Raw genomic sequence first — 14,054 nt, 5'->3', positions numbered from 1 at the left:
GTTCACGTGGTGATCACAACTCAGCCTTGCCTGCGGGGCCGCTGATTCTCTCAGACCGGGCTTTGCGGAGCTGTGGCAGTTCTGCTGTGAATGCCAGACCCGTGTTGGGCGGGCATTGTGCGGAGGGAACATGCGGAGGGCAGTGAGTGATTCCAGGCGGTCTCTGGCCGGGGCGGTGCCGGTCTCTGCCCGGCTTTGCGGAGCGCTCTGCCCGCAGCACTGCGAGTCTGTGGCAGAGCCCGGCCCTGCGCTCGCCTCCCATTTTGTGTGGCTGAGGAGCCTGCGGGCTTTGCTTGCGAGGGATCATGGAAACAAGGCTGGATTAGCGCATGGGAGAATGAATTAACTGCGAGTTTGTTTGCTGTGACATGAGCCGGGGCCGGGCGGGTCCCTGCCCTGCAGCGCTGCCCCCGGAGCCGGACCTTGGCGTCTGACCGCGAACCGCTTGTAAATAGCGGCGATAAAACATGTCGCGAGCTCGTTTGCTGCGGAGCTGATGGGGCTCAGACGCCTTTCAGAGACTTAAAGGAAGGCCGAGGTTGCTCCATTGAAATGCAGATGGGGCCGGCCCTTGTTCTGGGGAGCGAGAGTGCGGGGAAAGGAAGGCGGAATTCTCCAAACTCCATGCTTAGGATACTAAAGATCCAATTTGCTACCTCGAAGCAGTCCCCGATCAGTTGTGCCTATAGAAAACAGCTGTTTGCCTCTCTGTGGGATACGGTGACTTTCAGCCAGCCTTTTGATTTGGGGGTTTTGTTGGCCAGTTTGGATTTTCTAGTGTATCAAAGATCAGAGATAAAAATATTGTTATGGTCAGTTTTGTAACATTTTATCTCTTAAGATTTCTGTATTAATCTTGTTAATCTAAATTCTATGCTTTGAATTTGTATGTCTTGGTTTCAAAGAACGGGAACGTGGAGTTGAGTTCAGTTTTTATTTCTAATCTATTTTCTGCCTTTGTCAGAAGTGATTTGCTAATCTATTGCCTTTGGATTAGCTCTAGATTTGAAAGCTACCAGGGTTCTGGCAGCTGTTACGCTTGTACACAGCTTTAAAAAATTTTGGCCTTTTTTAAGAAGTAGACTTCAGAACAAACCTGGCCCTGAAGCGATTAATAGTCTGTAGCTTGAATAAAAGCACCCTCAAGTGTTAGGACTAAGCATGACCAGAAGAATAAAATAAAACACACAACCTGCAGGGTGGAATTAGGGAAGGACTTGGTTTTGAAAGCTGAGCGTGGAGAATGAGCTTCACGTTCCTGTGTTAAAGAGTTTTGTCTCTCAGGCTGAAAGACCTGAGCTCTGCTCCTTCCTCCCAGCGAGTTCCTGACTCTCCCAGGAGTTGGATAACTCTGTCCACAGTGGAACTTCTCACAAACAAAGCCTATTACATGCAAAGGAAGATAAAATATACTTGAAATAGCAACAGATATTCCACAGTATACAAGAGGAGATTTTCTGCGGAACAATAGATACAAACAGCAGCCTGGGATGACCTGATATTAGTTGTGGGTTGTCGGGGGGGGGTTCCCCCTTTCCTTTTTTGTTCCTGTGCATTAGCTTACAGGAACAAGTGTATATTAAACAAAGGATAAACTTGCATAAGGGTATTTATCTCTCTCTGGGTAAAACCCATACTAAGACATGAAAGGTAAAAGCTGCATTAATTACTCAAGAGGGATTCAAAGCTCAGCAGTTTACTAGGATTGAAGGATTTATTGAAAAACAGTGGTTCTCATGTGTAACTCCAGGCAATAAACCTATTTAATTAAAGGCTTAATCTTCTAGTTGACATGTTTGCTACTGTTCCAATAAAAAGCTTCATCTGTAGCCAATTTTTTAACTATACAAATAATAGTAGAATCCCTCATCTTTGTTCAGTTTTTTAACTGTTTAATTGTATTATGTTGGTTATAGTATAAATATTTAAGGACTTTTGTGTCTTTAGGAATCAAAAATTTTAAATAGCCTGTGTTCCAAATTATTTAAATACAGGCAGTATGTCTTTACCTCTTTCTCAAACAAAAGAACATTTTTTAATAGAAGTTGATAGCAGTATTCTGTTTTGAGCAGCAGATTTTCAAGAAATTGCCTCTTCAGGTTAGGTATGCACACTCATAGCTGTCTTACATAAGTATCATTAATTCAAGTTATGCAAAATTAGAATTTTTCAATACTCTTCACCTCAGTACATGCTGCTCAGAAATTTAATCATGATATATTATGAAGAAGCAGATTAGGAAATAGGTGGTAAGGGTAGTTAGATGCCTGGATTATTTTGCATGTTATAATGCTGTAATGGGACTAAACAAAATGTATTTAGCTGAGAAAATAGGAAAATCAGAATTATTAAAGTGAAAAAAATAATATTTTTATATTAGATCCAGTACTTTCTTAATCCTGTTTCAGCAAACAAGAAGTGCTGCTGTTTCTGTGTAACGAGTATATATGTGTATCCTGTGCATGAGTGTAGGGTAGCACACGCACCTTTCACATGAGGACAGGACTATTGCTCCCCATTCTTTTTAAGATCCAAATATAAGTATTAGAGTTGATAGTTGTACTGGTTTTAATCAGTCAGGAGTTAATCAGGTCTTCAGTCTCTCAGGTGTAAAGTAGGGAGGAAATTCTCTAGTGTTGTGTGGGGAAACACTGAAAAAAATGTTGGCTAAGTTAGTACATTATTCCAACAGGTGCTGGTCACTGCTTGGGACACAGCTCAGTCCAGCAAGGGCAATAGGTGGTTTAGTATAACAGCATCTTTCAACTAAGTATTTCTAGTGAAAACTTTAACTTGGGTCTCAAATCAGGTCTTTTAAACTTCTGGTTTGGACTGTTTCTTTGAATGGCATCTTTAATGGAAATCTTTGCTTTGCCTTGCTTTAGGTTGGGACTCACCGGGAAGAAGGTGTCAGCCTCACCAGCAACCATTCAGTTCTTCCCAGTACAGTTTCTGCTCAGAGCACAGAACTAAATCATAAAACACAGGACAGCTACAGAGGTAACTTTCCAGTATTCAATGCTGAACAGCGTCTGAGCAGTCAGAGCCAGCCAGACTCTGGATCTTGGTAAAATGGCATCAGTGCAGGGGATAGGGACATGGAAAATGTGAAAAATAAAAATTGATTACAAATCCTCTATACCACCACTGTTGGGGATTCCTCCATCCCTAAGACTTGGGATGGGCTGCCTTACAGCCATGCTCTCCCAGTGTAAGGAGCCACAACTCACGTGTGGAGCCGAGGCCATGGCCGGGTTGTCCAGGAGGGCTGTGGAGTGACTGGAGAGCAGAGTTCAGTCCAGCCAAGAGAAGGAAGTTGTCCCACACCAGTGTTACAGTTCCTTCCAGTTTTAGCCTAAAGAAGTAAGCTGCAGAAAACAGAAGTCAGCTCATTAATGAGTGTGCCAGCACCACTTAGGGAAGGGTGTGTTGCACATTCAGCCTAAGCCCAAGTCTTGCTCTCAGTGCAGCTCTGCCCTTAAATTTGCAGCCCAGACATGAGGTGCAAATTTCCTTACTTTACTCAAGGTCCTTTTGTCTTAAACAGTGTTTTTCTTAGATTAAGCTGTTACCAATCAAGCCTCTCTGTGAATTGCAGTCGCTTTGTAACCCATGACGTGTCCAAGTCCAGCAGTGTTACCAGGATTTCTAGTTTCTGTTGCCAGAGCACAGCATTTCCTGTTGTACTCCTAGACTTCTGCTCGGCTCTGGCTTCTCCCTGCACATTGTCTGCTGGTGGTTGTGTGGGACATTGCAGTGCTGGGACACTCACTGTGCTCTCTGGTTGCTTGCAGCACTGTCAGGTGGCTTGCAGGGCCAGTCTGTGGCCATAGGTCCAGCAGAAATCAAGTCTGAACACAAGGAGAAGGATGAAAATATCCATGAACCGCCCTCATCGGATGACATGAAATCAGATGACGAGTCCTCCCAGAAGGATATCAAGGTCTCATCCAGAGGCAGAACAAGGTGTGTTGCTGACATGACCTCCAGAATTGGTGCTTTGTTAATGCTCTGTAGCATGTTGTCCTCAAATTTGATAAATTTATAACAAGGCTTTTGTGGAACTGCAGTGCATATACCAACAGGCAGCTGAAAGAGAGAAAATGTTTACAGTATTTGTATAGATTAAAGTACAAGGTAGAGGATTTTCTGGGAAAATCATCTGGAAAGTACTCATTCCCTTAGGTCTGTGTTGTGCCTGTGTCTACCGGTACATGTAAGTGGTGCCAGATGCAGAGGGCCCTGCCCAGTTAGAGCATGGAGGATGCTGGAAATTTGTGATACTTTGTACCTGGTCCAAGGCTGTGCTTCCAAATGTAAGTTTGTAGCTATGGAGAGCCCCACCCTGATAACCTGGAGACTGGGGTGAACACCATGGCTGAATATCCTTCTGAAACACTTTGTCCGCTCCCAAGCCACAGACAAAAAACCTGGAGCAGACACTGGGAAAAATGCTTCTGGATCTGCCTGATAGGCCTGACACAAGTGTTGGAACTTGAGATAACAGTAAACAATTGGAATTTTGCAACCGCAGGCAGCAGAGCCTGTGTCACCACACATGTGTAATGCCATTTTTGCATGTTAGTTTAGTGAAGCAGAGGTTTTGTACAGTTCTAGACTAAATTGGACAGTCCTATATTAAAAGAGGCTGTGCAACTTGATACCATTTGAGGCAGTTCAGGAATTGTGAATATAACTGTTTAGTTCTACGGTGAGTAGCAGAAGAAAAAAGAGTTCCAAAATTGGCCAGTGAGGTCTTTAACATAACTGAAACTTCTTAATAAGCATATGAAATTGAAGATCCCTTGAATGCTTTCTTATATAAACCGATGTATTGGAAAGCAGAAAAAACTTGGTTGAAATTGGTTTATACTTCACCTGACAAGATGACTGAGTTACCTCTTTAACTATTTGAACAGTCATCAGTACTTGAGACAAGTGGTAGTTTGGGTACATCTTTGCTTCAAGGAGCAGTGCATTGCTACAGCTTTTCCTAGAGATGGTTACCTGCTGCAGACATTACTCTGTGGATATTCTTCAGGCAGAAGCCACTTCACATTTATTTTCAGGAAGAGGTAGGAATAACAAGAATTGCTTTGAAAACTCAAGCATTGATACCTGACACTTCCTTCGTTATCCACATATGCTTCAATATGAAATGGATTAAGTGGGAAGTTTAATTTCATCACCTGAAAATTCTGAGCCAGCCTCAGGATCACATGTTTTGAAGGGCAAGTGACACTTCCATATACTGTTATTTATGCTTTGTTGCAGCAGTACTAACGAAGATGAGGATTTAAACCCAGAGCAGAAAATAGAAAGAGAAAAGGAGAGGAGAATGGCCAATAACGCCCGAGAACGTTTGCGCGTGCGAGACATCAACGAGGCGTTCAAGGAGCTGGGCCGGATGTGTCAGCTCCACCTGAAGAGTGAAAAGCCACAGACAAAGCTGCTCATTCTTCACCAGGCTGTGGCTGTCATCCTCAGTCTGGAGCAGCAAGTGAGAGGTCAGTGCCCTGTGTGTGTGCTGCCTTTGCTCAGGGAGCAGTGTTGATCTCTTGAAACCTGCACAGCCAAATGCACGGGCTGTTGAAAGTGTGTTTCCCTTCTGTAACAGTGCTGAACTTCTTTAGGAAGAGCAAAGAGTTACTTTTTTAAAAAAGGGGGTGGGTAAAGGAAGGAATATGAAGCTTATGCTTTGACCTTTCCTCTTCCTGCCTAATTAGCCATCTCTTCACCTAAAGAGGGTAAAGGTGATTACACTTTTCAAGGTAAATTGATTAATTAAAATATGACACATCTTGCAACTAGCACTTGTTTAGTAGTATAAAAGCTTCAGCAAGAATAAGAGATCTGTTTTAAGATGGACCTCACATAATTGAAGTATTAAAATGCAGTGACTTTATGTGCATTTACTTAGATTTTTCAATTAAACTGTACTGGGGAGGGAGGAAACCTACTTCTACTGCAATTGAATCAGAACTGGGTTTGCATGAATTTTCTTTCCCTAATTCCTTTAAATTTTTCCAGGAAAGAAACAGTAAGCCTATTGGTAGGTGCAGAAGGAAGACTGCTTTGTGCTTTTTGTTCTCTTAAGGAGAGATGGTTTGGGGAGTCACACTTAGTTTCTCAACTGTTCCATTCTTGTGTGTTGGTGAAGCCACAGTTGACTTCTAATCTCCCTTTAAACTTCTGTCAAAGACATGTTAAGTTCTGAGGCACTTTGCTCTAACCTGTGGTCAGCCCTGAGCTGGTCTGGCAGTTCAACTGGCTGGTGGTTGTAGGTCCCTTCCAGCAGAAATTATCTCCTCTGTTCTGTGTCTCTGGCACTTACTGGCTGAGCATCCTCATGTTCTGTTCTTTGGGTCTCGTGAATAACAACCTTCCAAGGGTCTCACTGATGGAGGAACATCAAGTGACTGGAAGAGTCTTTCATGTGTGAACAATGTCAGTGCTCAGTCACTACATCTTTAAATCACTGATGTCACTGAGTGATACCAGCCTTATACTCTACGTCCATTTCTTCATTTGTTGCTTTTGCACAGAAGATCCAAGCAATAGTTCAAGGTTTATTGAAGGTGACAAAGTGACAAACTTAAGATAAGCTTACAGACTATGCAGAAAGGATGAGATGCCATGTTTTCAGGCAGAGTTTTACGATCCAGTTTTTAATAAAGAAACACACTATCTCCAGCCTGAGCTCTTCCAAGGCACAGAGAGGAGCTCTGCTCTGCAGATGAGACCCCAGCTGGGGCCATTGTGAAACTCAGTTTTAGCATCTCTGAGACTTACATCTTGGGAATAGTTTTGCTCTGAAAATGCTTGCCATGATCTAGAAGATAATGTTGAGTATGGTGAGGAAGTCAGAGTAACATGAATCAAGCATGGGTTTTGATGTTTAGAAAGCATCAAGTCCATCTCCCTGCTCTTCCAGGTTCTGTAATCCACAGAAAGCTCTGTGTGAAAATTAATAAAATCATTCTTTCCTTGTTCAGAGACTGCTTCCAAACCTTGTGTCTTGGGTAGACATCTTTTTCTACCTGTGTTAACCCCCGGGACCCATTGTACAGGCAGTGTAAATTGAGAACTTCCCGTCCCTGCCTCTCCCACCTCGTGCCGTGTGCCAGGGCAGGGCCCATGTTCCCGTTTATCCCGCCCGTCTGTGCCTGCACCTGTTCTGCAAGTGACTGACCGGAGCTTTCACAGTGCATCGTATAATTGCATCAACAGTTTCCTCTCTCTGCTGCTAATGAAGCTTCTCATTTTGTGATTGGTGCTATTCAGAATGAACCATTCCAGATTAAGCTCTCACTGCAGGCCAGCGTTTTTATCTCCATTTCCTAAATCACTGTAAATTAACTTCCTTTCGAAGTTTCCATGTAATTAAATCTTCTTTAAAACTTCCAGGCAAGCCAAAGTTAGACAAAGAAAACTGTGATTGAGAAAAGTTAGCAGGTTTTTTTCCCAGTAGACTCTTTAGGAGTGCTCATCCTTAAGGAAATGCAGTAGGAGGCTGTTGATAATGACTTTGGTGACAGCAGAATTATCAAGTCCATCCAAAATAGTCTCTGTCAGATGAGATGGATTCTACTCCTTTTAAAATGCACAGGGGTCAGTAAACTGCAGTTCTAGAGGGGTGCCTGAGCAGTGCAGGAGAAGGGCTTGTGCTGTCTGTTCAGTTTTGGCAGTGTTCTTGCATCTCCAACTGCAAAACAGAATTCACTGACAGCTAGAAAAATACCTCAGAATGTTGATTAAATTCAACAGTAGAATATATTACACATTTTTTGTGTGTCTTTTGGGCCATCGCAACTTACATCTTCTCTGTTTTGAGTCATGAAAAGCCCTTTTGAAGAACAGAAACAGTTGACTTCTATAAACTGTCATTATTTGAGAACTAGATCCAAGTCTACATCAATTGAAGCTTAAGTGGGGAAGTGGAAACATACTGGTGGAAATACCTTGATAGCTGGGCCACAGCTGGTTATTATAAAGTACTGACTTTAATGTGAGAGGAAATACGGTTTGGGAAAAAAATAATCCTCCTGCTCTGTGTGACTGTCATCACATTGTTTTGATCGAACCGAGATGGGCACAAGGCGATCGCACAGGCTTGAGGGGATGATGAGAACTATCAATATAGGGCATTCTCCCTCCCCTGTCCCAACAGCTGGGTAATACTTCTGGGGAAGAAAGGAGCATAACATGACTGAAGCTGTGTGATGTCAGTGAGGCTGGTATGACTTCAGCATACCCACAAAATGCAGAAATCTCCATTTTATTACACTGTAAATTACAGACAGTTCTCATTTTGCACTTCAGTGATTTATGATGGTAAGATGGAATGTTACACTGGGATGTTACAAATGACTTCTTGTGTTGCAGAGCGAAACCTAAACCCTAAAGCAGCCTGCCTTAAGAGAAGGGAAGAAGAAAAAGTGTCTGCCGTATCGGCAGAGCCGCCAACACCACACCCAGGAAGCCACCCTGGCCTGAGTGAAACTACCAACCCTATGGGTCATATGTGAACACCAGCCAGGTACGTCCCAGGGCAGCAAGGAGTTCTTGCTGCTCTGGATTGCTGCAACTGGGGACATCCCTGGGTATGCTGGGCTGTAGCCACTGGGCTGCCTGTGTCACCAAACTTCTTTATGCTGCTGAGGACCTTTCATGTCTGGGCATAAGCATCCAGATTTATTTCATTTTATTATAAAACCCCAAGAAATTGTCGTCAGTGTCTCTTTATTTCCATGTGTTGTTGCCAATGGCTACGTCTCTTGGCTCAGGTGGCCTTCCTGGCATGACATCAGAGGAACTGTGAACAGCTTGGTAGATAAGCCAGGAATAATAGAGATGAATTATACATCTTTAAATGGTCTAAATATCACATTAGTTCATTTAAAAATCCATGTATTGTTTTCCAGTGCTGATGCAGGCAGTTGAGAGAGTCCTCACCCCAGAGAGGTTTGTTGTCTGGCTCAAGCCCAGTTGTTCCAGCTCCTCTCATTTGCCCAGCCGAGATTGTGAACTGTCTTAAGTCACAATCTCTGTTAGTAAAGATAGTGAAGATTTGCAAGCTGGATCAGTGTTTCCAAGAGCCCTGTGGAGCCCAAGGCATAGCAGCTCATTTAAACATGCTGATGGGAGGCCCTACAGGAGTGTTAGTCCTTTGGGCTTGTTATTTGTTGTTGGTTGGTTTTCTAAATAGTTGGGGAAAACTTGATTTTAAGAAGACAAAATTCTGAGTATTCCCAGTAGAGCTGTTGCCACAGAAAAAGAGTAGAGGTTTTGGTTCAGTGCCCTTATTTTAATCTGTAAGCTTCTGTTTTAGCTTAGGGTAAAGGTGTCTTGCCAGACTATATCTTATGGATGTTTAGTATTGCCTGATGTTCTTAGAGAACAGCAAAATGGCATTGAAATCTGGCCTTACTCGAGGCAGTACTTTCCCCCCATCCCTTATGGACAACTTTCTTCATAAATAAAGTGGATTTTCTTTTTAGCAAAGTAAATTTCTTTAATTTTTAATGGTTTAGATTCCTTTAATTTGTTTCATGCCAGAGCAATAGGCTGCTTCTGAATTGTCAGATAATCTTTGATTTCCAGGAGTCTTAGAGTCTGTTCTTGCCATATAAATACAAAGTTTGCTGGTTTTGCTTTTTTAGTAGCAGTAAGTTTGTAAGATGAGTGATGTGTGACATTGACAGGAAAAGGCTGGGCAGGTCCCTGGCCATGTACCTTCAGCAGAAGTGAGTGAAGCAGGTACTGCCTCCTGCTTGGTGTGGAGAACAAAGCCAAACACATGTTGAAGGTCTGAGATATGCAGATTATCCTTTCTCCCATATCCAGAGAGGGCAAACAAGGTTCTCAAGATTCATCTGTTCAGTACATCATATCCCATATGGATATCTTTGGGAAGAGGGATTTCAAGGACTCTGTGTGATTTTATTCTGCACTTCAGATCCAGTTTCAGTTAGTTCTCTAATGTCAATACTAAGCTTATTAGCGGTTCTTTTCCTAATATCCCTTCCTTATCTCAAATTTGTTTCTAGAATTCCAGAATTATTGGTAGGATACACAGAAGGTGACCTTTCTTCACAAGGACACAGACAACTAACATTATATGAAGACACAAACCTGACAGGAGAAAACACTTGAAGCAAGAAACCCAAATGCAATCTTATGATCAAAGCTACTGGTCAACACCTGCATCAGGATTGAAGATACAAGATCTTCAGACAGAATTTCAGCCCATGAGATACTCTGAACATATCATTCTGTTGCAAGCAGTGTGTCGCTTCTGCACAATCAGAGACTGTTGTGATCTCTCCACTCATTGTGGAAGTTGCCTTGTGCCTAAACTGAATTGACAAATGCATTGTAACTACAAATTTTATTTATTGTTATGGAACTGTAAAGGTCTACATATAAAGGGAAAAGTTAACATGTTAAAGGCTGATGAAACTTCAGCTGAATGCCAGCATTTACTAAAGCTGTTCACATTCAGAGAACAAAGCAGTGACAACCATCGACCCGTAGCATTCCCAGCATACCTATTAGTGTCTTAAAAAAGGAAGGGAAAAGTCTTTTGTTGTCCTTTCCTCTCCTTTTGCCATATGACTAGTGTTTTCCATGCGATAGGAAACTATTCCTTGGTATAGCTTTTTTTATGTTATTTTTGATCTCTGGTAATCTGAACAGTTATGGTCACAGTTCCCTTCCATGCTGAGCTCTGTGCCTCAAGCCGCTCAGAGGCCTCGGGAAGGCTGCAGGCAGGAGCAACACTGTGACCATAACATTTCTTGGATTTAAAAAGTGATTTTTATTTTCCCTCAGACTTTCCTCAAACGTTTTTTTTTTCTAATTATAAACAAAACCTTTTTAGGCTTCTAGGCTTCATAGTAAAGCTTGTAACGTGAAGTGTAAATTGGGTGGGGAGAATCTACTTTGTTAGAGTTGCTTTGTTTTCCGAGCAGTAAGTACTACATATAGTACATGTAAAGTGTTAGCTGTATGTAAGCACAAAATGCATTAAATACAAAGGAGATTTTTTTCAGGCTGTAACTTTGGTGAACAGTAAAATCCTGAATTCACCATGGCAGGTAGTGTGATGATATAACCCCCAGCAGGGTGGGCTAATTATGTAATGGAATCTGAGAGCAATGGTCACCAGTTTTTCCTTCCTGTGCACATTAATTATCATGTCACCTTGTATGGCTTGTCAGTGGAGAAAAAACAGTGTGAATCAAATGCAAACAAATGCCCCGTCCCAGGCCATATTAGCATTAAACCTTTAAATGTTTCTCCACCAGAACAGTGTCCATAAGTATTCCTTTGTCACAGATGTGTTGAGATGGTTAAAATCCCTCCGAACTTCCATGGAAACTGTCTTCCACTGCAATGACCATGGGAGGGAATTTCCTAAGCCAAGGTTGTCTGAGCTATTGTTTATATAGTGCATCTTTCATCACTGGCAATTGGTTCACACACAAAGCAGGAACAAAACTATAATTTCTATGAAGTCATTTAATTTGAAAGAACAAAAGATGGATTGATAAAATAAACTAATGAATTTAAGCTCATGTTTTGGATGGTTCCTAACAAAACAGTTTGTGGAATTAGTGGACTCATTTCTATTACTTTAATTTGCATATATCATCAAATAACACCTGATTATATCTGTGGCCTTGTTCTTCATTTCAGTGTTTATCAGCTAAACGGAATTTGTTGCTTATGACGTGTGAAAGTGATCACGTGCCACTGCCTGGCCTTTTTCCTTCTAAGCTTGTTGTCTTTTTGGCTATATTAGACTTTGCAGTATGCCCAGAAGCTTTCCTTCATAAAATAGAAAGAAAAAAACATTTGGCTTATTTTTCACTGTAGCTAGTCTTTTATACAATAATCTTGTAAGAAAATTTCTTGAATTCTAAATATTACTCTTTCTAGATTTTTGAAATCAAAAAAGTTTTCAGTAAAAAGTTTCTTACTTTATTTTACTATATTAGGTAGTAAAAATGTAGGGTTATTTACCATAACCTGTTCATTAATATCAGAAATTTACAATAGCATTGTAAGACCATAGTAGGGTTCTAGCATACCGTGTAGTACCTATGGAGTATTGTAAGAGCTAATTGTCCGAGATGAATTGCTTCTCATCTTGTTCTCCAGTTTCCATTGTTGGTTTATTGCAGATTTGTACCCTGTGTCAAATTTCAAGGTATTGCTGATAAACCTTTCCAACCAGCAGCAAGAAGTTCAAAAAATTTCTGTCAATGTAACAGAAAACACTATGTATATAACATTTATGTAGCAATAAATGTGCCATCTTTTTTTAACATGGTAAATCAGTGAGTTTTTTAAATTTCTCTCTCCTCATGGGCAGCGTGTTGCTTGAAAAACACTGACAGAACTGGCTTCTGGCTGTACCTGAACAAAGCCTGACACATTCTCAGGGGCAGAGGGTGTTGCAGGCACCAGAGGGGCTGTTGCTCTCCCTGTGAAGCAGGAACAGGAATTCCCAGTGAGCTGAGGAGCAGCAGTGCCTGCCCTGTGTTTGGTGCTGTGCAGAGCAGGAAGGGCAGTGCACAGGCACAACAGCTGGGAGGAGAAGCTGATCCCACAGGCACATCCTCTTCCTTTTGTTCCTTTGCCTCTCCTCACGTTGTTTATACCTGAGCCCCCCCTTCATGCAGTGAAGTTCAGGGCCAAGTTACTTCTATGTAGGTTTCATGGGAAAAATAGGGGGAAAATCTATAGCTTGGGCTTGAAATGAAATTTTTCCCATTCTCTACCATTTTCCTTTCTGAGAGCAGAAGAAAATGAAAGTGTTCAATGCCGAAGGCACACCCAGACAGTGTCCTCAGCTGTTTAAGCCAAAAACCTCAAGTACAAGCAGTGTGTGGAAGCTTGAGATTTTTCAACTCTAAATACCCTGGGAAAAGCACATCAAAGACAGAAGCAGATACATATACATGTATATTATATATATAAAGTGCTGATGTTTGTCTGTTAGGTGTCAGTACAGCTGCTGTGCCTGGCAGTGCTTCCAGCTCCTGATCCTGCCCTTTGTAACCCCAGCAACTCCAATGACTGATGGAGACCCAGTGGATGTTGTGCAAGGTGTGTCAGGGTGTGGGTACAGGCATGTTGTTCTGGCACAGCAGCTCTTCCATCAGAGACAGTCAAGTGGTCTGGCCAAGTGGGGCGAGTCAGACAAGGCCATGTCAGTCTGTCTTTGAGATGCCTTTAGGAGCAGCTGTGGGAGAGGTGCCCCAGTGCCTTCCCCAGCACACATTTCCAATTTGAACTTAGTCCTGTAATAATTCTAAATCCAGCTTTTCAACATCCATCAATACTCCCCTTTTCTGAATAAGACCTACGAGTTTGTCACTTCTTTCAGAGAGAGCAAAAATGACCTTTTCCCCTTCATCTTTCTTTTACCATATTCTGCTGTCCTGTTTGCATTTACTTCCTGATCACAAGTCCTTCATTCACCTTTCTTTTTAATGTTTCCTTTTTTCTCCATTTGCTCTTTTTTTGTGTGTGGAAGAGGTACATGTTGGGATACCTTTGTTGAATACAATTCTTCTAGAATTAGCATTTGGAATATTGTAGGAAAACTCTCCTGTAAACCTAAAGCATTGGGAAAGTCTTAAAATTGAGGTTTTTTCCTCCAACTACCAAGTAGTTGCTATTAAAAAGAAGATTTTGGATTCTTTATTAGTTAACATTTCCCGAAGAATTAATTAACACTTTCTCCATAGCATTTGGAAGTCAAGGCAGACCAAAAATAAAATGGAACAGTCTGCAAAACATAACCCAGGTAGTGGGTGGTGAACTTTGCTGGTAGTTTGTAACACTGACACCTTCCTAATGCACCTCACTGTGCATACTAAAATGTCCTGTAAAAGGAAGAAACAATTTGCCCCCATTTTAAGGCCTGGCAATGTGTCCAGAGTGGGGCAAACTGGCTCCTTCTGCCCCTGCACTCAGGCTGTGGCCGAGGCAGGGCTGCGCCCTGGGCAAAGGCAGCCCCAGCCCCTGCCTTCCTGCTGCTC

The 14,054-nt window shown here is 42.1% G+C and overlaps 1 protein-coding gene across 11 annotated transcripts in view; it reads left to right on the top strand.

Annotated features, from left to right (window-relative positions):
• TCF12 (transcription factor 12) overlaps positions 1–12,341 on the top strand; it is a 161,543-nt gene extending 149,202 nt beyond the window's left edge. For 8 of the 11 annotated variants that reach the window (XM_071568374.1, XM_071568371.1, XM_071568368.1 and 5 more), the window contains 5 exons: positions 2,886–3,000; positions 3,795–3,966; positions 5,275–5,507; positions 8,386–8,539; positions 10,050–12,341. In XM_071568374.1, the coding sequence (XP_071424475.1) occupies positions 2,886–3,000; positions 3,795–3,966; positions 5,275–5,507; positions 8,386–8,528 (663 nt within the window). In that variant the 3' untranslated portion in view covers positions 8,529–8,539; positions 10,050–12,341. The remainder of the gene's footprint in view (positions 1–2,885; positions 3,001–3,794; positions 3,967–5,274; positions 5,508–8,385; positions 8,540–10,049) is intronic. The other 3 variants (XM_071568372.1, XM_071568375.1, XM_071568379.1) reach the window with 1 other exon arrangement.
• Positions 12,342–14,054: the final 1,713 nt, after the last annotated feature.

This window comes from Pithys albifrons, chromosome 13 (genome assembly GCF_047495875.1).
Source record: "Pithys albifrons albifrons isolate INPA30051 chromosome 13, PitAlb_v1, whole genome shotgun sequence".
In the NCBI taxonomy this organism is placed as follows: Eukaryota; Metazoa; Chordata; class Aves; order Passeriformes; family Thamnophilidae; genus Pithys; species Pithys albifrons.
This window is presented reverse-complemented; position numbering and strand designations above follow the sequence as displayed.